The sequence below is a fragment of the Prunus persica genome, chromosome G7 (genome assembly GCF_000346465.2).
Source record: "Prunus persica cultivar Lovell chromosome G7, Prunus_persica_NCBIv2, whole genome shotgun sequence".
Classification (NCBI taxonomy): Eukaryota; Viridiplantae; Streptophyta; class Magnoliopsida; order Rosales; family Rosaceae; genus Prunus; species Prunus persica.
The window spans coordinates 12144782-12167708 of record NC_034015.1 but is presented as its reverse complement, the minus strand read 5'-3'; the positions used below and the strand labels follow the sequence as shown (position 1 = coordinate 12167708).

The following is a 22927-nucleotide window of genomic DNA, read 5'->3' as shown; positions in this document are numbered from 1 at the left end:
TCCGAGACAAGCCGCTGAGTGCAACTTCAGGGAGGGGCAGACTGGGGATTTCACGAAAACGAGAGGGCAATATGGGAAATGGAGGATGGCGTGCGGTGGGCTTTCGTGAGTCGTGAGATCTTGAGCGTGTGAGAGGACCAGTGGGAGGTCGACAGCTATGGTGGATGGGTTGGGTTGGGTGGGGCCACACCAAAATAGCTGACGTGGCGGCCTCAGGAGGTCACGTGCGTGTGCACAGGCCATGACGGTATGTGATCCTTCCTCGTACACTGGTACTGCTTCTTTTCTTTTTCTTTTTTTATTTAAAAAAGTGGTTTGTTTATCAAAAATTAGAGTTCGAGCACTATTCTCATTATTTGACTGAAAATAAGCAAATAAAATAATAAATAAACAATTGTTTGAACATTGCTAATAAAATGATGTGTAATAGATTAATTGTGTTTACTTGGATATAAACTGTTTAGTATGTAGTTGTGTTTGTCTTGTAATTGTGTTAACCTGCCTAATTCGAAAACGACATAAACTAACATGCTAAATCATTGTGTTTTCATGACATATTTACCAATCGTTTTTAACATATTTTAGTTTTTTTTATGAAGTTTTTATGTTATACATGCTTCCAAGTTTAGTTTTAGTGAGAATTAGGTAAGGTCGTAATTATTTTAGGTAATAGAACGAGTTATGTATGTAATCTCGTGTTATGCATGTAAGATTGTGTTATGTTTGTTTTTTGAGACTCTCAAGTAAAAGTGGCATGTTTGTGATGGTCTTAATCGTGTTCGCTTATGCCATGGGCACAATTCACTAACACGATATCCATTTTAATACTCAATATGATACTCGACATTCCAAGCATATCCTTCAATCCACAAATTCAATTTATTTCTTGAAAACAGTTGCACAACAATTTTTACTTTAAACACCCAAAAACTTTTAGAGTTGGGAACCTAAAATGGAAGAAGATGTGTCACAATGTCACTCATGGCGAGTGGTCACCAAATTAGGACAAACCAATTTGTGGTGTAGAGTATGGGAGAAGGAGAATGTCATCGAAAGGATCAGGATGGAGAAAGAAATTCACTATTACAGACAGATTTGTAATGAGATTATCAAAATTGTTGATTTGTTCAACACATGTAGATTTTATTAAACGAATACAAACGATAGTCTAAACTATAAGAGGAATGGAGGTACCATGAGGGTTCAAACTTGAAACCACTGATTTGCAAGTCAATGCCCTTTTCCACCCCGTTGACATAGATTTTATTAAACGATCTCCAATTTAGTTAATTTTTGTCCAGAGAATCTTTAAATTGTGATTTAGAAAATAAATTATTTCGATAATAACATGTGTATGGTGAAGACCACGCTCAATGAGTTGGGAGCAACTGACTGTATTGTTCCAAACAAATACATCAAGAAACTATGTATTGTTCCAAACAAATACATCAATATGTAATGATCGACCCTTGTTAATTAGGTTAGGTTTTGCATCTGCTTTCATTCTTTTGACTTGGTCTTTGTTCGACCTTTGTTGTTCTTTTTGCTTTTTGAGAAATTTCACTTCAGAATCAAAGAAAGATACTTCTACTTGCTTCTTTTTCTCCTCCTATAGTTTTCAAACAACTAGCTTTACGTTTCCCATCTACAAGACTACAAATATTAGATCCAAATAGCCAAAACCTCTATAGTTATCATGCACTCTTCCCTCGTACAACAATCAAAGTTTTCTGAATCGATTTCCCGAAGACCACAAAGTAAAAGGAAAACTAAACTTACACAAATAGGATGACCATGTTCCCTACTTTAATGATCCAATGCGGTAAAAATAGTTAGTTCATGTTGGTTTCCATTTGCATTACCCATTTTACCTAAGGGCACAACTTAGGAGACAAAATTGTGATGACCAGAGTCAATAAAAGAAGAAAACCAAAATCTGGACATTGGGGTGGACCTTGTGTGTCTCATTCCTGTCACTCCCTCATTTTCTTTCAGGTGCTTAAAATTTGAGTCCGGATCCACTATCCCTATTTTCGAGGTCCTTTGCTGTTTCTTGACACATGTCCAACCTTTTAACCCCAAGAGACGCCAACCCTAACCACACAACCCCACCGGCAGCAACTCCACTCCTCTACTAGCAAACCCTTCCCTCCCCTTTCTCAATCTTTCTCTTTCTACACTCGACTGGTCTACGCTTTAGTTCGATACCAAATCATTCCTAGTATATATAGACTCAAGGTAAAGAGGTAGTGATGCAATAAACTCTCAACACAACAATGTCAGTGACAGTGTAAGGTGATTGAAACAAAATTCATGTGAAACAAAATTCATGTGAAACAAAATAGTAATCCATATAAAGTTGCAGGATCCAAACTAAACAGAAACATCCACCATGTTCAACTATTAACTAGACATACACTAGAAATTCCATCAGCTAATAACACACACTCAGAGTCATGATAAATAAACAAACAAAATGAGAGCATAAATTGGCAACACAACTGTCCTGCACTGCACCAACACAAACAACAGTCTTATGCGAGTAACCAAAACATCAAACAGGGAGAGGTAGGAGCTTCACCATAGAAGACCCATCTCCAATCAACGCAACCGTCTTGCTTCCCTCTCAGACTCGAGCAAGGTCAGGATATCCCCCTCCCTCACTGGCCCCTTGACATTCCTCATAATGAACCGATTCTGGTCATCCAAAAACTTGACTCGCACTTGAGTCACCTGCCCTCGAGACCCAGTCCGACCCATAACTTTCACCACCACAGCATGCTTTATAGTGGAATCCATTCTTCACCACAAAGTAATACAACAAAAGGAAAATCAGACAAAATAAATAAACAAATTTTTTATTCAGTTCAAACCCTACAACTAATTCCCCTGCTTCCAAAAGAAAAACAAATGCATCCATCAAGTCTCCTCCAGATATTTGAATTGTAAGAGGAGGACAGACCATTTCCATTAAAAAATGACAATTAGAAATAGAACAAAAGTTATTTCAAACCTAATTAGAAATTCAACCCAGAAAAGCAGCCGCAAAGAATTGAACAGGGTATTTTCCAAAAAACCAAATCATCACAAAAGTATCAGAATCCATTAGAGTTGCATCGCAGCACCTGAGTAACATACAAATTAGTTTCACAGCACAATAGTTAATCAAAAGCCAAATCTACTTATTATAAGCCAAATACAACTTACCCATGTGTCTCCTTTTCTCTCTTAGAAAAAAAAAAAAGCACCACCAGCCATAACACACAAAACATTCCCAAGCTACCATTTTTACAGGTCTCAACAAAATTTTCACAAATATGACATATGGTAATATAGAGTTTATAGCTTCAATTTTGTATACGATTGTTGCACACCCAAAAAAAAAAAAAGCAAGAGAGAAGAAGCTTAAGCCTGAAAACCACAGAAAGAAAATTGAACAACTCGAAATTCAGGTGGGTACCAATTACCCACGATAAAAAAAGAAAAAAAAAATCATTAACCTAAGTCGAACTTTTGGGCTTTAACGAAGCACCAGTTTCATCAGTTCACTTTGACAATTTATAAAATTAAATATCGTGCTTACTATTGTCCATAAAATAAAAATTAAAAGAAAATAACAAAGAGGGGAGATTAGAGGTAAGCTGTAGGCACCTCTGATTGTCCAAAGGTTGAGACTGCAACACTGGCCGCCGGGAATATAGAGAGAGAGAAGCACAGACAGAAGCGAGAAGAGAGAGAGAGAGAGAGAGGAAGTTCTAGGAGATTAAAGAATTAGGATTTATTTGATTGTGGAATTACGGAAACACCCTTAGCCCATTGACTCAATGGTTTACTTACGGATTAGGCCCATAAACTCAATGGGTTGCTTCTGGATTTGCCGTTAGTATCTCTTATTTTTTAGCATCTAAGGGGTCGTTTGGTACGGCAGACTGTCATAGACTGGATTAAATTTTGGGACTGTTTTGGATTAACTTGGATTGGCCTAAACTGGATTAAGTACTGACCTACCTTTGGTGATACGTCGGACTAAGAAACTGAATTGTAAAAATAGTGAAGACCTATGTTTGGTGTTGTATCGGACTAAAAAATAATTCTTGTAATATTTAAATTTAATTAGGAATTTTGACTTAAAAATAAATAAATTCTGCAAAAAAACCCAATTCAAAGATTTAAAACAATAATAAAAAGAAAATAAATCAAATTCTTATATTTTTTAAAGAAGCTAATTTTTAATATTTTTAAACCAAAACAAATATTCCAAACCCCACCCCTTCCGTCCTCTCTCCCCCACTCTCCTTCTTGTTCATTCGACAACCAAGCCCCCCTCTCCTCCTCCTCATTCTCTCTCCCTATTTAACAAAAAGATAGGGAAGAGAAGAAAGAAGGCATGTCAGCTGGGGTGGAAGAAAAGAAAAAGAAAAGGAGAGTATGTGGGGCAGGGAAAACCCTTACTTAAAAAAATATATATATTAGATTGTAATAAATAATACGATTATACACATATTAGACAAGAAGGCACATCAGTCCAGTGATATTTGGGCTTTGTATATGAACTGTGAATAGAGTTCGATTCCCATCATGGCATTTGTTTAAATTTTTAGGCAATTTAATGAAATTGGTCCGGTTCGGGTTTCGTCGGTGTAAAAAAATTCAAATCGGTTCACAATCAGGTCGATAGGTTTTCCTACCGATTTCAATAATTTGAATTAAAAAACTGAACCAACTCGCCAAAATCGGTCCAGTTCAGTCGGTTCGGTCGGGTTTTCGATAATAATGTGCACCCCTAGAAAATGATGAATGGCGCCAGGGAAGAGAAGCCAGGCTAGTGTGTCGGACTCGCTTGTACAGTTTAGCGATGATGCTATTTTGTGAACTACATTTCAAACTCACTATATTAGAGGAGCCAGTGAGCCATTTTATAGTCTCATTTAAGTTAGTCCATCTCCTACCAAATATGGGTTTTAAATGCTATTTAACCCAGTCCAATCCAGTGAGGCCTACCAAACATGCCCTGAGTATCTACAATCTCGAATGAAATGAACATGAGAAAACGTAAGTGGTTCAGAGTATTTATCTTTTGCATATGAGGTTCTAAGTTTTATTTTTTTTCTTTTTCAATATTGTTTGTATTAAAAGAAAATGCACGAAAAAAAATAATTTAAAGAATTAATTACAGATGCTCACTATTTATAAAATATCAAAGATATAGTCGATGCAATTTGGTGTACTTGGTCAGAATATTAAAATTAATTTGGCATTAAAAAAAACCTCCAAATGGGATTGTACACATATATGACTGTTTTTATTTTAGTTTTTTCTAAGAACAAATGCATTGCGGTACACCATCACTTTACTAAAGACAAAGGAATAAAGACAATGCCTTAAACCATCATGCACATAAAGAAAAATATTATAAGACAATGCCTTAAAAACAAATGCAATGAAATACCTCATCACTATACCGAAAGTCATATTTCTTTTTTAAAGGAACAAACACAATTTCTTACCATACCAATTATACATAGCCCTCAAAAGAAATTGATAAAATATAAATTAATATATAACTAGTAACTTGTAACCATCGGGCAAAGCTAACAATATAGCTTTTAATTATGTTATAATATGTATACTACTACTATTATGAAAAGGTCTATAGAAACTATATAAATAGAATCAAGATGATTGTGATTGTCTATACACATATATAGTCCCCTTTTATTGAGGGATTCTTCAAATAATTTTATTTGAGGGATGTCTTTTAGGGTACCCTACAATTTGTTTTTTTCTTCTAATGATCCAAACCATCTATTTTTTAGATCTTCATTCATAGATCATCCTTACAAAAAATTAGACAAATCGAAAACCGTTTCGACATCCAATTGTATCTTACAAAATCAATGAATATGGTGTTTTAAGAAAGTACTAAAATTTCAATAACTCAATTAAGAGGTCAAATGAGTTTTATGATATTAATTCTGAATTCAATGATAATCCTGAGTTGATTGAAAGTAAACTTATTGAGTTGTTCACCCTATTAAGTTATATAGTTGTTTGTGGCTCATTGAAAGCAAAAAGGTCACAAATAATATTAAACAATAAACGACTTTATGGTACAACTGAATAAACCTGGCATTCGTGTCGTGTTTGTAGTGTTCGTGTCAATCTGCTTTTTTTAATGAGTTGACATGACACGACTCGTTGCAATTCGCGAATCACACGACAAGACTCGTTTCTCCCGTTAATAATAGTAAATAATTAAATAATTAAAACTGACATAATTAAAAAATTTTAATTAAAGAAAAGCCACTGTGTATGAATCTGGGTGTTTCTTTCTTGAGCTAAAGACATTCCATTAAACAGCTAACATCAAGAGAGAGAAGAGATTAAGGAGGAAAAAGAGAGTTATGAAAGGACAAACGGGGAGATTGCAGGTGATGGTCAAGATTGAAGGTCGGATGGTGGGGAGATTGCAGGTGATCTTCACAGCAAACTTCACAAACAGTCAGTAAAAGTGAAAGTTATCTAGGGTTGGCCGCTAAGAATTGGTATTCTCAATTGTTTTCCTGGAATAAGAGGAGTACCAGCATAGTTTGGAGTGTATGATACTTGTAGCAACATATAGAGAGAAGATGAGTGAATTTTGGAAGAGAGAAATCAAGAGAGAGCTGAATGAAGAGACGCTCTTAGAGACGACGCTAAATGAAGAGATGCTAGAGTTAGGAGGGATTTTTTAGAATTGAAAATTACAAAATTACTTCCGCTTAACGGGTTGATTAGGGTATTCGTGAATGAACACCGAAATGACCCGTTAACTTAACGAATGACTAACGGGTCAACACAATATCAACACGATACGATAACTCAAACCCGAATGTCCTAAGGACCTTTCTAGCGTGAACTTATAAATCGTGACTATTATAACATGAAAGACGATTGTGTTATTTATGAGAGTTGCTACATTAGATTTGAACTTTACCAACATTACTAAGTAATGTTCACTTTCGATGAATTCTTTGAAAATGTCAGTAGTAATAATGCTCATTTTAGGATTGGTAATAAACTATTCTAGTTATAGTGTTTATAAATGTTGATTATGGTAATTAAAAAAATATATTTATATTCTCCTTTTTATGGTTCTTTTGTGGTTTATTTTTCAGTTTTATAATTTTTCCTTAATATGATAAATTTCAATCCCTTCCAATGTTACCAAAATAGAGCATATAAGGACAAAATTATTGTCCAAGACGGGTATACATACATAGTATGGGAGCGGATCCACTGTCCCCAAGCCCATGTCCCCTCTGTATCCCTTGCTTAATTGAGTGACATCTGTACTTCCACTTAACCAAAGTATTAACAGCGTTCTGTTAATACTTTGGTTAAGTGGAAGTACAGATGTCACTCAACTATGCAAGGGACAGGCTAACGGCTCCTATGGGCATACATCACCAGTATGATGACACGACGACACAAACAAACACCATACAACACAAAAAGTTGCATGTGGAATTGGAATGCTCTATTTGCATGGTTGCCACGTACATCAACGTGTCCCTGCACCTCCAAATGGAAACTCACCACAAAAAAAAGAAAAAAAAAATAATATATATATATATATATATATATATAATTCAAAAGCACCAACAAAAACAACACAAGATATCTCAGCCGAGCAAGTGATGGAGACAAAAGTTGCAGAGCAGGCAGTGGAGGAGCAACAGGGGAAGAAGAAGATGAGGGTGATGGTGGCCATAGACGAGAGTGAGTGGAGCTTCTACGCGCTCAAGTGGGCGCTTGACCATCTTTTTGTGGGGCCTAATGACAAGGCCGGTGTGGCGGCGACCCGGGAAGCACCTGCGGTGAGCCAAGAGAATGTGAGCATGGCGACTTTGGTCCACGTTATGCCGCCGTTCTATAACTACGTCCTCCCGGCTGGGCCCGGTGGAGCTGCATATTATGTGACGCCGGCTCTGTTGGAATCTGTGCGCAAGGCGCAAGAAGACGGTGCTGCCGATGTACTCTCCCGCGCTTTGGAGATATGCAAGGATAAGATGGTAATTAACTATTTTATAATACTCTCCCGTCCCTTGTTGTGTTATACAATTGGATGAACTTAATTAAGATGATGTGCAGATCAAAGCAGAAACCCTAATTCTACGTGGAGATCCGAAGGACATGATTTGCGAAGCCACTGAGCAGAGCCATGTGGATCTTCTGGTTGTAGGTAGCCGTGGCCTTGGCATGGTCAAGAGGTGATTTTTTCAATCCACACAACTTACTACTTGTTTAGTGAACTAAGATTTTTGTTGATGTTGGCTCACCTAAAGATGTGGAATGAGTAAAGAAAACAGACGCTCAAAAGAGTTGTCGTTTTGACTGGGCTCTGCCCCTTGAGTGGAAACTACAGACGATTTTCTCAATCCACACCGTCCACACAGACACAGCTTACTACATGTTTACTGAACTTAGATTTTCTCCGTCAAATTCAGGATGTTCATTTGGAATTCACTCAAAATACCAAAAAAAACATATAAATATTTATTTTCATCAGCATTATTGTATTTAATTTTTATTTAAATAATAAAAAAATTTGGTTGGGTGGTGGTGCAGAGCATTCTTAGGAAGCGTTAGTGACTACTGCGCACATCATGCAAAATGCCCAGTTGTAATTGTGAAGCCACCTAAGGAGTCTGGAAAGCCACCTAAGGAGTCTGGAAAGCCACCAAAGGAGTCTGGAAAGAAGTAGCTTTTTATTAGAGTTTTTATTTGTTTATTATGAAATGTATCAAGAGCAGAAGGTGTAAACTGTAAAAGTTCCTTTTCATGTAATTATTATTATGATGAATGGTTTTCTTCTGGTAAGTTTTTTGTTCATCTAATTACAAAACTCCCAGCTACGTACATAATACGTTGACCAATTTCAGATTGTTAATAGATATAATTAGGGGCATTTCTTGTCTTCTCGTCATCAACGAAATGGAGAAGTGTCGGTTAACTCATGCACCTTCAGTCGGAAGGGCAAGTCAAAGTTAAGAGTGCTCGTTTGGGAATGCTTATGTGGGAATGCTTATGTAGGAAAAGTAAACGAAACGTTCATGTAGGAGTGCCCGTTTGGGAATGCTTATGTAGGAAAAGTAAACGAAACGCCTATGTAGGAAGAGTATCCGTTTAAAGAACTTTCATTTAAAGCGTTTTTTAAGTTTTCATGTAGTTTTCATGTAGAAAGAGTATCCGTTTAAAGAACTTTCATTTAAAGCGTTTATTAATATTAACTTATGTGACACATTAAAGAACTTTTATTTAAAGCACTTTCATTTAAAGCGTTTATTAATATTAACTTATGTGACACATTAAAGAACTTTTATTTAAAGCGTTTATTAATATTAACTTATGTGACACATGAAAATTTATGTTATTTGTCATATTATTTTTTATTAGTTAAATTTTAAAAAAAAAATTGCCATAATTAACTTAATTATTTAGTTAAAAATAAATAAAACTTAAACCCTAAATAAATAAATTCTTCTCCACGCCTTCCATCCTTCTCAAATCTACCATGTCCTCCTCCTTAAAAAATCTTCATTACTCACACCCCACGTTTGACCTCTACCAATCTGATATGTATAGCAATTTCAGCCTTCACGGCTCTCCCTGCAACGAGGTTTGTACACTCTTCTATGCCTTCACGTATGCAAAAAAGTTCTCATACATGACCACGACACTGATACATAAATGAGAAGAGAATTCCTTGGTAAGTATCAATATTGCGAAACAGTTGCAGCATTGAAGGGTTGTGTGATGTATTGCTTGATATGGAAGATGGCTCAAACTAATAAAAATGAGGAAGATGGATAAAAATATGGGTGATGACCAGAATCTGTATAGTCTGTTAACTGAAACCATGACCAGATTTGGGAAGTGAGGCGATGATAGATGACATGGGTTGACATGTCACGTGCCAAATAAGTTGGTATCACTAAGTTGGTATTTAAGTTGGTGTCTGTAGCATTACTCTATCAAAAAAGCGATTCTGCTTTAGAAACGTGTTTATTATAAACACAATGGAATTTTCATTTACAGAACTTAATAGGTGTTTTGAGAAATCACTACTAAACAGCCCCAAGTCGAAGCACATCATAGAAGATAATGGGTAACAAACAATGCAAAGCTGAAGGTGTAGATCTAACTAAGACCAACAAGGGGTAATCCATATGATTGGAGAGAGAATTTAATGCATTCCTAATCCCTTCCAAGTGTCCCCACTTGCTGGTATGCTTTTTAGTACTTTAATGTTTTTTTTTGGTCTTTAATCATCCTTTTCTTATATATGAAGACATAAAAAAATAAAATTTATTTTGTTTAAAGGTCTAAACTTTTTATTATAGTTATACAAAGCTATATTTTCTAATATTTTACACACATGTAAATAAAATAAAATAAAATATTTTATGTGAAGCTATATATATATATATATAGGATTTAATTTCGACTTCGTCATGGCCTTTAAAATCTCAAGTCCGACCTGCACTTTGGTAAGAAGAAGAAGATCATCCATTACGTTCTGACCCAATAAAAATCTGATTCCGAATCCGATCAAAACTCCTCAGTTGACCACCCGAATTCAAGTGTCAACAGATAAAACCACCCGGCCTTCCAAGTGTCAACGGATAAAACCACCCGACCTTCCAAGTGTCAACGGATAAAACCCACCGATCTTCCAAGTGTCCACAGATAAAACAGGACACCAAAATAGTAAAACACAAAGGGTTGCGTCGAGGTCTATCTCATCTCATATACCGATAATACCCACAGAAATGCCAAAATTGCATGAGGAATTGGAATTTTCTATTTGCATGGTTGCCACGTACACGAACGTGTCCTTGTACCTCCAATACAAACAAACAAATGGAAATTCACCTTTGAGGAAAAGAGACCGACATATATACATATATATCCCATTCAAAAGCACCAGCAAAACCACACAACAAGAAGAAGAAGAAATCTCAGCCAAGCAAGTGTTGCAGACACCAATAGTTTGCAGAGCAGGGACGACGAGCAACAGAGGAAGAAGGAGAAGATGAGGGTGATGGTGGCCATAGACGGAAGTGACGAGAGCCTCTATGCGCTCAAGTGGGCCCTTGACCTTCTTCTTGTGGGGCCTAAGGACAACGCCGATGATGTGGCTACAAGCACAGGCACGGCGACCCTGGAAGCACCTCATGCAGGGAGCCATGAGAATGTGAGCATGGTGACTCTGATTCATGTTATGCAGCCGTTCCAGAACTACGTCCTCCCTGCTGCTGGGTCTGCTGAATTGCGCAAGGAACAAGAAGAAAAGGCTGCTGCTATACTCGCCCGTGCTTTGGAGATTTGCAAGGATAAGATGGTAATTAACGAGAGATTCCTTACATATATGTTTTAAGATTCCTCAATAGAATAGCACTAACACACACGATGTTTTAATGTTTATGTTGTTATGAGCTTAGCCGAATTGCGGACGTACTCATCACTTTGCACTCAAGTTTGAATCCCTTTTTTCCTCTTCTCTATAGTTTAGGTTAGATGGTTAGATGATCAGATTAAAGTAGAATATCGCTAGTAGAAAGGAAAAAAAAAAAATTTATGTTATGATATTTAAAAAAAATTGTTTATGTTGTTATGTTGTGAATTAATCATTTATCAGGTTGGTTGGTTTCTTAATTATATTTTTTTTATTAAGGATTTTAATTATGGGTTTGTAGCGATGCATTTTGGACGAACTTAATTAACATGATGTGCAGATCAAAGCAGAAACCCTAATTCTACGTGGAGATCCGAAGGACAGGATTTGCGAAGCCACAGAGCAGAGGCATGTGGATCTTCTGGTTGTAGGTAGCCGTGGCCTTGGCATGGTCAAGAGGTGATTTTCTCCATCCACACAGACACAGCTTATTACATGTTTACTGAACTCAGATTATTCTCTGTCAAATTCAGGATGTTCATTTGGAATTCACTCGAAATCCCCAAAAAAAAAAAATTATAAATATTTAATTTTCATCAGCACTATTGTCTTTGATTTGTATTATTATTTTATTTTATAATTTGTTTTGTTGGGTGGTGCAGAGCATTCTTAGGAAGCGTGAGTAGCTACTGTGCACATCATGCAAAATGCCCAGTTGTAATTGTGAAGCCACCCAAGGAGTCTGGAAAGCAGTAGGCTTTTATATATGAAAATGAAATGTATCAATAAATAACAGATGGTGTGAATTGAAAACGTTCCTTTTCATGTAATCATTACAAATGCTTATGTAGAAAACGCTTTTGCTCCCGTTTGGGAGTGCTTATCTAGAAGCACTTCTTCTCTAGAACCACTTTTATTATAAGCACAATAAAAATTGGGAGCTGATTTCTCCATTGCTTTTCAATATTTTTTAATCAATTTTGTTCTTTCTCTTTTTTATTCTATCCTTATCTTACATTAATTTTTTTTTAAATATTATTTTTTTAAATATTGAATTTTTTAATTTACACTCCATTTTTAGTATTAAAAAAAATAATTAATTAATTTCTTACTCGATTAAAAGAAGAAAAAAATTATTGAAAATAGAATACAAGTTGGAAAATGAAGTATAAAGAAAAAGAACTAATATAAAGGTGAAGTAAAATGAAATTAATGTAGGGTAAGGGTAGAATAGGAAAGAGAATTAACAAAATTGATTAAAAAGTATTAAAAAGTAAAAGGGAGTGTAAGTAGAGAAAAAGGGATTGGGGAAATCATATCCCTAAAAATTTTACTTAAAATTAAAGTCCTATTTGAGAAAACAAATTAGATAGGCGTTTTGAGAAAAGCATTATTAAACAAGCCCTAAGTCAAAGTACTACTAAATAGGTCCTAAGTCGAAGCACTATCAAACAAGCCTTAAGTCGAAGCACTATCAAACAAGCCTTAAGTCGAAGCTAATGGGATATCCCTACACACACTAGTTTCTGTTGAAATGATTTAAATGAAAGCATAGAAGTATAGTTCATAAGATGTTTGAGAGCAATGGAAAAACTAGAGTTGTAATATAACATCGTGCTTCAAGTTATCTTCTTGTATCGTAATTCGAGTTAGGACATGTTTGGTAGTGCTTTGACTTAGCATGCTCTCAAACAATATAGAATATATATACAGATATGGAACTTTACATAAACGTGAACATGAACCGGGCCCATCAAACCGGGTCGACTGAGGTCCATTTTGAGAAGTCAAATAGTAAGTTCATTTTCATGTAATTAGTACAAATATGGTATAATTAGGGGCATATTTGTCTTCTCGTCATCAATATAAAGACGAAATGAAGAAGTGTTAGATACTGATCGGTTAACTCATGCACCTTCGGTCGGAGGCAAGTTGAAGGTAAGAGTGTCCGTTTGGAAGTGCGATTATCTATTTTTTAAGTCTATATTCGTAGATCATTCTTGCAAAAAATTACACAAATCGGAGACCGTTTCGATATCAAATTGTGTTCTACAAAATTAATGAACACGGTGCTTTAAGAAAATACTAAAATTTCAATAATTTAATTGAGTCGTCAAATGATATGAAAGTGATTTTTTGTAGAGATGATCTTTGAATGAGTATCTACAAAATAGACAGTTTAAATTAGTGAAATACAATATGGAGTGGACCCTGCAAAAGTGTCCTTAAAATAAACTTATTTGAGGAATCCCTCAACTGAAGCTATATATATTATATTTACAACTTTTTCATTTGGTAATCTACACATAATTGTTTTGGAAGATTCACTAAACTCAAAGTAGAGAATAAATCAAAATTTCCAAAATCTATACAAACCATATGTGATGAGAACATAATAAAAAATTTCTGAAACCCAAACAAATCATAGGTGGAGAGAAAATAATAAATAAATAAAAGATAAATTTTAACAAACCTGAATTAAGTAACTTAACTCAATTGGAATTTGATAATATATTATATGGAGAATAAGAAAAATAAACAAAAGTCACAAACATGGTTGTAAGAGGAAGGAGGAAGTTTTTGTGTCCACAAAAAAAAAAAGAAAAAGAGAAATAGTTGAAAAAGAATTAGATTTTGAGGATTTGTGTTATAAAAAAAAATAAAATAAAAAAGTAACAGATTTAGTAAATTTAAGAAAAGAGGTATGCATGAAAATGAAATTCTTGAAATATTAAAGGTAATATAAAATATATCAATATATATAAGTATTAGTATATATATAATATATTTATAAAAATATAAAATAGGTGAGGGGGGCCGAGACCACATTGGTCGCTTAGAGCATCCATAATCATGTTCCTTATTTTTCAGTTAAAATTTAGCTAAAAACACTAGGAAGCTATTTTAGAAGCTCCTTATAAAATTTCAATTCCAACCATCCTCTCTAGTTTAGGGAATCATAAATTATTTATTTATTTTTTTAGTTTAGTATAAATACTCACTCTTCATATGAAAGGAATCCCCATCTATTTATTCAGCTACTATTGAATCCAATCCTAGGGCTGTTGACAATCAAACAAGGTTTTCTCACATGATAGAAAAGAATGGAGTCCACCGGATAATAATAATACAAAATAGTTAGCATTAAAGTAAAGCATCATTTAATTATAGGGAGCCTCTAAGAGTTCTTTCTTTCTCATCAAATTTAAGAACTTCTATAGGCCTTCATATTTTAAGAGTTGGAAAGAGAGTATGGTTGGAGTTGAGTTTTCTCACCTCCTCCTAAATTTTATCTAAAAATGTTGTGTAAGGAGTCGATACTCTTAGTGATCCACCCCGGGAATTAGGGGTAGTTGGGACCTAGTAACGGACCACCTCCCAAAGCTCACCAACTTGAACATGTGCCACCATATGGTTGGAGAGAGAATGTATTCCTACTCCCTTTCAGGTGTCCCCATTGGCTCGTCTCCCTTTTGTAACAAGCACAAGAAGTCATGATGCCAAAATCATTCCCTCTAACCATGATGGCAGCATGGCTAGAGACACCCCTCCTGCCAGGAGTTCTATTTCTCCTTCATCTCTTATAAATATTCCTGACTTACATTCAAACAAGGTAATAACTTCTCTACTCCCAGAAATTATGTTCATTTGCCCTCTCAACAGAATACCTTTACTCAATTATGACGTTGTCATCAGAAAAAGTTGACTGATACTACACCAGTGCTTCTTTGGTGACATGCTCTTTCGGTAAGAAAAAGAAGATCATCCATTATGTTCTGACCCAATAAAAATCTGACTGTGATCCGATCAAAAGTCCCACCCGAATTCAAGTGTCGACAGATAAAACCACCCGACTTTCCAAGTGTCGACAGATAAAACAGGACACGATGTGTTACTTTCACAAATAAGCTTGAGTTTACATATTACGAATTAAATTTAAATTGAGAAGAATTTCACAGGTCACGAGGATGACACGACACCAAAATAGTAAAACACAAAGAGTTATACCCCACGGAAATGCCAAAATTGTATGAGGAATTGGAATTTTCTATTTGCGTGATTGCCACGTACATAAACGTGTCCTTTTACCTCCAATCTAAACAAATAAGAAACAAATGGAAATTCACCTCTAAGGGGAAAAAAAAAATGAAAAGAGAGAGAGAGAGCGACGAATATATATGTATGTATGTATATATACCATTCAAAAGCACCAACAAAACCACACAACAAGAAGATATCTCAGCCAAGCAAGTGATGCAGACAACAATAGTTGCAGAGCAGGCAGTGGTGCAAAGCGGGGACGACGAGCAACAGAGGAAGAAGGAGAAGATGAGGGTGGTGGTGGCCATAGACGGAAGTGAGGGGAGCTTCTATGCTCTCAAGTGGGCCCTTGACCTTCTTCTTGTGCTGCCCAAGGACAACGCCGATGATGTGGCTACAAGCACAGGCACGGCGACCCTGGAAGCACCTCTTGCAGGGAGCCATGAGAATGTGAGCATGGTGACTCTTGTTTATGTTATGCAGCCGTTCCAGAACTACGTCCTCTCTGCTGCTGTGTCTGGTGAATTGCGCAAGGAACAAGAAGAGAGGGCTGCCGCTATACTCGCCCGCGCTTTGGAGATTTGCAAGGATAAGAAGGTAATTAATTTAGTTTAGTAGGATGAAATATTAAAGGAAGTTAGAAGTTCTACTTCAAAATCAAATCAATTGGGAATAGGGAGTAATCTAACTTCTTATAAGTCCTTGGTTAGGTTTTTTAACTTTTCAATGTGAGATTTTTTACATCTACATTCTCACACGTTCTCTCTTATATCATGAAAGAAGTTAAAGTTCTACTCCAAAACTAATTAACTATAAGGGGAGTAACTCAACTCCTTATAAGTTTTTATTAGGTTTCCTTAACTTTTCAATGTAGGACTCTTTATTTTCACATTTTGACACTCGCTTAAATAGTTGTTATTTTTGTGTGTTTTTTTAAACACCGTGTTTATCAAATTTGTAGATGATAAATTTGTGAATTGTCTATCCTTTTAAATATGTAAATGAAACTTAAAAAATAGACGATTCTGATCGTGGAAATACAATAGATTTGAATGAAACTTAAAAAATAAATGGTTCTGATTGTGGAAATACAATGCGAGTCGAGTCTCGCAGTGATTCTTTGCATAAGTTTAAGATCCCTCAATAGATTAGCACTCTTAACACACACACACACACGATGTTTTAATGTTTATGTTGTTATTTTGTGAATTAATCATTTATCAGGTTGGTTTATGTATCTAAGGATTTCTCTTGCATTATTAGTTTCTCAATTAATGATTCTAATTATGGGTTCAGATAATTAGATGAGAGGTTTTGTGATGCATTTGGGTGAACTTAACTAACACGATTTTAGTAATTGTGCAGATCAAAGCAGAAACCCTAATTCTAGGTGGAGATCCGAAGGACATGATTTGTCAAGCCACAGAGCAGATGCATGTGGATCTTTTGGTTGTAGGCAGCCGTGGCCTTGGCATAATCAAGAGGTGATTTTTTTGTTTATGTTCATTTGGAATTCCTGCTTACAATTGTCACGCAAAATCCAAACAACATCTATTCTATTTTATTTGCCTCATTAATTTAATTTAATTTAATTTTGTTTTTTGTTGGGTGGTGCAGAACATTCATAGGAAGCGTGAGTGACTACTGCGCACATCACGCAAAATGCCCAGTTGTAATTGTTAAGCCACCCAAGGAGTCTGGAAAGCATTAGGTTTTTATATATGAGAAATAAAATGTATCAATAAATAACAGATGGTGTGAATTGAAAAAGCTCCTTTCCATGTAATCATTACAAATGCTTATGTAGAAAACGCTTTTGCTCCCCTTTGGGAGTCCTTATCTAGAAGCAATTCTGCTATAGAACCACTTTTATTATAAGCACAACAAAAATTTTACTCAAAATTGAAGTCCTATTTGAGAAAACAAATTAGATCTGCGTTTCGAGAAAAGCACTACCAAACAAGCCGTAAATGAACCACTATACAAGTAGATAATGGGTAACAAACAATGCAAAGCTAAAGGTGTGGATGTTATATTACAACTCTAGTTTTTCCATTGCTGTCAAATGTTATAAACTACTTATCTGCCTTCATTTAAACAGATGTTAAGTGTGTGTAGTGGTATCCCATTCAGAATCTTCCTTCCCCCAGACCAAATAATCTCAGCATGCTCTCAAACAATACACAGAGTATACAGATATGGAACTTTACATAAACGTGAAAATGAACATGGAACTTTACATAAACGTGAAAATGAACCGGGCCCATCAAACCGGGTCGACCGAGGTCCATTTTGAGAAGTCAAATAGTTAGCTCGCTTGCTTGGATTAGCCCTGCAGATAATTCCCAATCCCCATTATTAAACCAAGAAATCTCAACAGTCGACAATTTGGGAAACAAATGAGTTTGAAAGACAGACCTGTTGGCTCAGAATTTCCACTGCCACATTAAGATCCCCATCTGCAGCTGCAAGAGCAACTTCTACCTGTGTCTGTAACCCATACCAAGACATTTAGTGACATTCAAAGATTTCTTCATTAAAGCAAGCATCAGCTATAAGGCTGAACATAAAACTATGCTCCTCGATCCTAAAACATTTTTCATAACCAGCCTTGCATTCTTCAACTCTACGAATATGAATCAAGCTAGATAAGGAAAATGTATACTATATAGGATGGTTAGCTCATTTGATCAAGGAAAAGGAATTTTCAAGTTTTTTACCCTTTCAAAGCCCATTGATACAAGCTTCTGGATTTCTTCTTCAGAAATAACATAATCCTGCACGCAAATGACAAGTAAACCAAGATACATGTGTAAATCAGATGAGCTTGAAGATGTTGAAAGGAAATTGATTAAAAGAACAAACCTGATGGTGCACAGGAACTTCTGCTGCAGCGACTGATGTATTATTTAGGGTTGACCGCCTGAAAATATCAAGGAAATAGATAGTACCAGTTTCCAGTCAGAAGCATGGTTAGGAACTCTTCGAATAACAAACTAATGTAAAAATTCTTTTTTGCACTATTTAAACATGACTCAGGCCCGAGGTTAGGAGTGATGGGTTTACTGTCCAAGTCACAAAAGTAAAGACATTCCTTTGTATTTCATAGCACAGAAAAGTTCTCTCTCTTTCTCTAAAACATGCCATCAGTAGTGATTAATCATAGGCAAGATAATTTTCTATCTTTACAACAAGCCATTAGTAGTGATTAATCATTAACAATGTTAATGCCAGAATCACCATTACCACCACTACCACTAACATTATAACCTTTTCCACATCTGGAAAAAAATTACTCATGCATCTTAATCAACGTGAAAGACTGTTGCGATAGTGTAACCTCAGTTACATATCTTTTCTCATCAACGAGAAAAACTCTTCTGAATCCGTTCAATATAGAAATGCATGGGTGAAAGAACAAGAAAGCCTTTACAAGTGATGAACTAACTACCAAATTTCTTGTAAACTGAAAAACACAATCCATGAACAGAAATAGCTCGTTAACCTAGAAGCAGGAAGTTTTCCTAGTACCTTCCATCAGATAACTGCTGTCCTGTACCAATAACTGCCATGTCTGATGGATGTTCTGAGTTGCTATTATCCAAAAGTCTAACCTGTAAGTTTGATTCTGAATTAGCATCAGAAGCAGTATTTCGACCAGATCCAAGTGTTCTTCCCCTCCCAGGAAACATGTGACCGTCTTGTGCTGACTGCATTATTACAATAGGAAGTCATCAAATTCAATAACTTAATCTACATTCACCAAACACCGAGGGTTAAAGATTACAACGAAGTGTGCAATTTTAAAGATTGAATTGAAGGGTAAAACAGCATTAACACAAGTGGAAGAAAAAGAAAAACAAAACCTGTGCAGATGTTTCCCTCTGTGGAATCCATGAAGACAAGTTTCTCCAGACACTTCCGGCAGAGAATCCACTGGTTAAGAAAATATATCATTTTACGACTATAGTACATATAATTGTAGTCTGTTAAGAAGAGCAGAAGGTGCTTAATTTTTCAACAAGGAAACATTGAAAAACAAAAAAATATTACTTACCTAGATGCTGTACCTTGGCTTGAATATGTAGGGATGAAGGCTGAAGGATTCCCACCAGTGCACAAAATAAATTTAGGCCGCCTCACACAAGTTGACTGAAAACATAATATTTTAAAAGAACAACAATTAGACATCCATGCAAATTATGAATGCACAGGTTGGAAAAGATAAAAGAATAATAGTAAGTTTCCAAATTGATCGATCATCAAAAGCAGTTTACTTACAAGCAACGAGGTGGCCTCAATTGTAGAATAGAAGGATGGTCCGGGAATGAGGAAATTGAATAATCCGTAAGTATCTGTATTGTAAAGACAAGACATAGAATTGTCACCAACTCCCTCGTGTAACATGGCACAGCAAAATAGAAGAGGGGAATAATATTAGAATGGGAGAAAACTTACATGCAAAGCCAGACAAAATGCCACATAGGTGCCCCAGTAAAGAAACATTTGTCATAACAACTTGGAACACTACCAGCAAGATCCATACATACCTGAAACAGATATTTAAGTAAATATGTCAAAATATTACCAAAAAAGGCAATGTAAAATGAACAGAATTAGACATCACATAAGCATGTTACTGTAATTACCATTTAGCAGGTACGTTAAAGAGTCCAAAGACACTGCAGAGAGAAAAGTTTGTGAGTTAGTAGAATCCAATACATTTGTCAAGAATGAAAGAAAAAAGGGAAAAGAATTCTAATGTGCAGCTGTGTATGCGGTGGATGTCTTAGCACCCATATGTATGATCAAATACATGAAAGCTTCGGAATATCTAATTATTCTAGGTTAGGGAAAAGATAGCCTTTGCAAAATTCTCACTCAGTGAAAAAACAAAACCATGGTATGTAATACATTTGAAATTAAACATTAGAAAAGCCAACCTTCTAGACTGGTGTCCACTCAGACTTGTCTCTATCACAATCATAGAAAACAAGATTCCCGAGAAGCCTATTGCACATTCATTCATGAGATACGGATCAGAGTGAATGGGATTATAGGCCACCAAAAGCGCAATCGTAAGATGAAACAGTGCATTGCTGATGGCCAAAAGAAAGATTATGTACAACATGCGGACAGATCCCATGATTCTCTCCAACTCAGAACCCAAAGGAACCAATGCCATCATGTTGAACAATACATGAAGCACTGAACCATGAAAGATAATGGAGGTGAAAATCCTGTAGACTGAAAAGGAGAACAGAAAGTGACCATGAGATGTGTCAGAGTGCATGCAATAACAGGCTATTCTTTTTATCTATTAACAGAACAAATCACCCAAATAATTTTTGTTGATTATTAAACATAAGCTAAATTGAGCTTTTGATTGACGAAAAAGAGAGAGATCAAAACGAACAGCTGTTCAATTCTCTATTCGAGGCTTCAAATTGGGCCAGGCAGGTGACACAAAGATTGTGTTGTAGCTTGATAATAGAGGAACTAAAATACAGGTTGTAGCTTGATCATAAAAGATCATGATCTAGGGCAATACTAAATCGAAGAAACTACTGGCAGGTTTCTAGCCCAGTGTGCTGGACTTATACATAAAAGAATCCAAGGGAGCAACCAAAACAGCTAAACAGTACTAATGGTGTTAAAGTCACTTAATTAATCTTAAAACTTCAAGCCTCCACATTCATGCAACAAAGTATCTCCAATATTGGCGAAATAGTGACAACACCAGAAGAATATAAAACATGATACAATAATCTTAATTTGTTTATTAGTATAAAGGACTACAAATCATAAGGTCTATTACCAAAATCATGTGAACTTGAACATAACTTGAAATGATGTTTGACCAAAAAAAAAAATGATGGACCTCTGCTTTGTGGCAAAGTAAAATTTTAGTAGCATCATCAAAATTATAGAAATCAGAACAGAAGAATAACAAAGATGTTAAGTTGCACAATCCTCAATTATATCCAGAAGTGAAACATCAAGAATAATAGTGTGAGAATGAGGGGCAGGGAAGGGCATGTTTAACCCCAGGAAAGAGGTTGGGAAAATTGGACTTCTTTCCAATAACTAATAAATTCAAAACTGACCAATGAATGTACCAATCATGTCAGATTTCAGTTTCAACAATTTACCTTGAAATCTTGATAGAACTGCAGAGGGCAAAAAGCATATTTCGTAAAAGGAGTCATATCCAACCAGGAGACAGATCAAGTAAACAGTTCCACACACGCCAACCACCGCAGAAGTAAGAAAAGGAATGCTCTCCCACCATTGCCCCAACCTAGTTTGCAGTCCTGCCTATACACCCAAACATAGAATCAATATGAAATTTACTAGAACACAAAATTAATTAGATATAAAAACAAACACGCAAGCCATGAATATCCAAGTAAATACTAATTTCAAAATAAAAAAAATAAATAAAGAAATCAATGGTCTATTTAAGTTTCATGATGTTGCAGCTAAACACAACCAAGACAAGCTCAAACATGAAAGTACATATGTGCAATAAAGAACAAAGAAGAAGAAGAAGTAAGAAACTCCTAACAGATCATTCATGAGAGCAGAGTACAAATGTAACTCAAATATCTGCCCATTTTTAGCCCCCCAAAAAAAAATCTGCATATTTTTAGCAACAAAAATTGAGAAGCTCAAAGCAACTAAATTCCATTGTTTAACATATTGCCAGTTTTCCAAGAAAAAAATTACCTCGTGCTGTACTTAACGAGATTCAAAATTTTCCGCATTTTCTCAGCAACCAAACAAAACATTAAGAGAAAACTATAACTCTCTGAGAAATATGCGAAGTTGAAGGTAAAAACCAATGGGAAAGAGAGCATCGGAGAGTTGTGAGATTTACCTCGGAAACGATGTTTGGCCTCATTTCTTCTTGCTGCTGCTGCTGCAGTTATGTGACTTGGTTTTGAAAAAACTTTAGTTGGAAGTAAGTCTTGGAGAGCACCAAATCGCTTTTTTGTGTTTGCGTTGTGCGGGGATCTCGAACTCTCCATCTTTTCCAACTCGGATCGTGAAATACGGGCGGGTCGGGTCCATGAAACAAATCGTGGGTTGGGTTGAGAAGGCCCGCATTTAAATTGGACACCGGGTTAAATCCAAGAAGGGTTCTCTTGTTTTAATCCCTAATTTTGTTTTGATAATTAAGGAATTTCTCATTTGGAACACGTTGTTTGAGTTGTATCTAAAATATCTATGTGAAGAGAGTAACTTCTTTGAATCTTCTCGAACAAGGAGTGCAAAGTTTCGAAAGTTCCACAAATTTGCACCGAGTTAGATCTCATCCAAACCCGAGCATAATTCCGCCATTCGACACAAGACTCATATTCTTCAACCGAAAACAGATGCCTATGAAGAAGCTCTGCACCAAAATTCATGTTTAAGGTCGTCTCTAATGCAGAAAGAATACTT

General features: G+C 35.7%; 4 protein-coding genes across 6 annotated transcripts; 2 read left to right on the top strand and 2 right to left on the bottom strand.

The window, feature by feature from the left end:
• On the bottom strand, positions 2327–3759 carry LOC18769604 (40S ribosomal protein S28). Of its 2 annotated transcripts, XM_020567839.1 has the most exons (3): positions 3652–3750; positions 3014–3125; positions 2327–2800 (listed from the first exon to the last, which is right to left on the bottom strand). In XM_020567839.1, the coding sequence occupies exon 3, from the start codon at positions 2797–2799 to the stop codon at positions 2602–2604; it is 198 nt and encodes a 65-aa protein (XP_020423428.1). In that variant the 5' UTR covers position 2800; positions 3014–3125; positions 3652–3750; the 3' UTR covers positions 2327–2601. The 2 variants fall into 2 exon arrangements, with proteins under 2 accessions (XP_020423428.1, XP_020423427.1); XM_020567838.1 differs by lacking the exon at positions 3014–3125 and having other exon boundaries at positions 3652–3759.
• LOC18769705 (universal stress protein in QAH/OAS sulfhydrylase 3'region) lies at positions 7635–12391 on the top strand. 2 transcript variants are annotated; one of them, XM_020568526.1, is made up of 3 exons: positions 7635–8054; positions 8134–8252; positions 8611–8862. In XM_020568526.1, the coding sequence occupies exons 1-3, from the start codon at positions 7680–7682 to the stop codon at positions 8744–8746; spliced, it is 630 nt and encodes a 209-aa protein (XP_020424115.1). In that variant the 5' UTR covers positions 7635–7679; the 3' UTR covers positions 8747–8862. The 2 variants fall into 2 exon arrangements, with proteins under 2 accessions (XP_020424115.1, XP_020424116.1); XM_020568527.1 differs by lacking the exon at positions 8611–8862 and adding an exon at positions 12103–12391 and having other exon boundaries at positions 7638–8054.
• Positions 15570–17383, top strand: LOC18770787 (universal stress protein YxiE). Its single transcript, XM_007202546.2, has 3 exons — positions 15570–16078; positions 16847–16965; positions 17099–17383. Exons 1-3 carry the CDS (start codon positions 15587–15589, stop codon positions 17190–17192), a joined length of 705 nt encoding a protein of 234 aa, XP_007202608.2. The 5' UTR covers positions 15570–15586; the 3' UTR covers positions 17193–17383.
• Positions 17473–22492, bottom strand: LOC18769542 (rhomboid-like protein 15). Its single transcript, XM_020568525.1, has 13 exons — positions 22362–22492; positions 21634–21799; positions 20425–20728; positions 20131–20163; positions 19940–20031; positions 19763–19836; positions 19539–19633; positions 19348–19417; positions 19013–19191; positions 18347–18404; positions 18202–18258; positions 17900–17971; positions 17473–17813 (listed from the first exon to the last, which is right to left on the bottom strand). The coding sequence occupies exons 1-13, from the start codon at positions 22383–22385 to the stop codon at positions 17808–17810; spliced, it is 1230 nt and encodes a 409-aa protein (XP_020424114.1). The 5' UTR covers positions 22386–22492; the 3' UTR covers positions 17473–17807.

What these genes read in the sequence shown, in the direction of transcription:
- LOC18769604 (XM_020567838.1), bottom strand. Translation starts at nt 2,799, where the DNA reads ATGGATTCCACTATAAAGCATGCTGTGGTGGTGAAAGTTATGGGTCGG.
- LOC18770787 (XM_007202546.2), top strand. Translation starts at nt 15,587, where the DNA reads ATGAAAAGAGAGAGAGAGAGCGACGAATATATATGTATGTATGTATAT. An exon ending in AGATTTGCAAGGATAAGAAG is followed by an intron (nt 16,079 to 16,846) that starts GTAATTAATTTA and finishes GTAATTGTGCAG; the next exon opens with ATCAAAGCAGAAACCCTAAT. An exon ending in GGCCTTGGCATAATCAAGAG is followed by an intron (nt 16,966 to 17,098) that starts GTGATTTTTTTG and finishes TGGGTGGTGCAG; the next exon opens with AACATTCATAGGAAGCGTGA.
- LOC18769705 (XM_020568526.1), top strand. Translation starts at nt 7,680, where the DNA reads ATGGAGACAAAAGTTGCAGAGCAGGCAGTGGAGGAGCAACAGGGGAAG. An exon ending in AGATATGCAAGGATAAGATG is followed by an intron (nt 8,055 to 8,133) that starts GTAATTAACTAT and finishes GATGATGTGCAG; the next exon opens with ATCAAAGCAGAAACCCTAAT. An exon ending in GGCCTTGGCATGGTCAAGAG is followed by an intron (nt 8,253 to 8,610) that starts GTGATTTTTTCA and finishes GTGGTGGTGCAG; the next exon opens with AGCATTCTTAGGAAGCGTTA.
- LOC18769542 (XM_020568525.1), bottom strand. Translation starts at nt 22,385, where the DNA reads ATGAGGCCAAACATCGTTTCCGAG. An exon ending in AGCCAAGGTACAGCATCTAG is followed by an intron (nt 19,418 to 19,538) that starts GTAAGTAATATT and finishes TTTCTTAACCAG; the next exon opens with TGGATTCTCTGCCGGAAGTG. An exon ending in TATCAATGGGCTTTGAAAGG is followed by an intron (nt 17,972 to 18,201) that starts GTAAAAAACTTG and finishes TATGGGTTACAG; the next exon opens with ACACAGGTAGAAGTTGCTCT.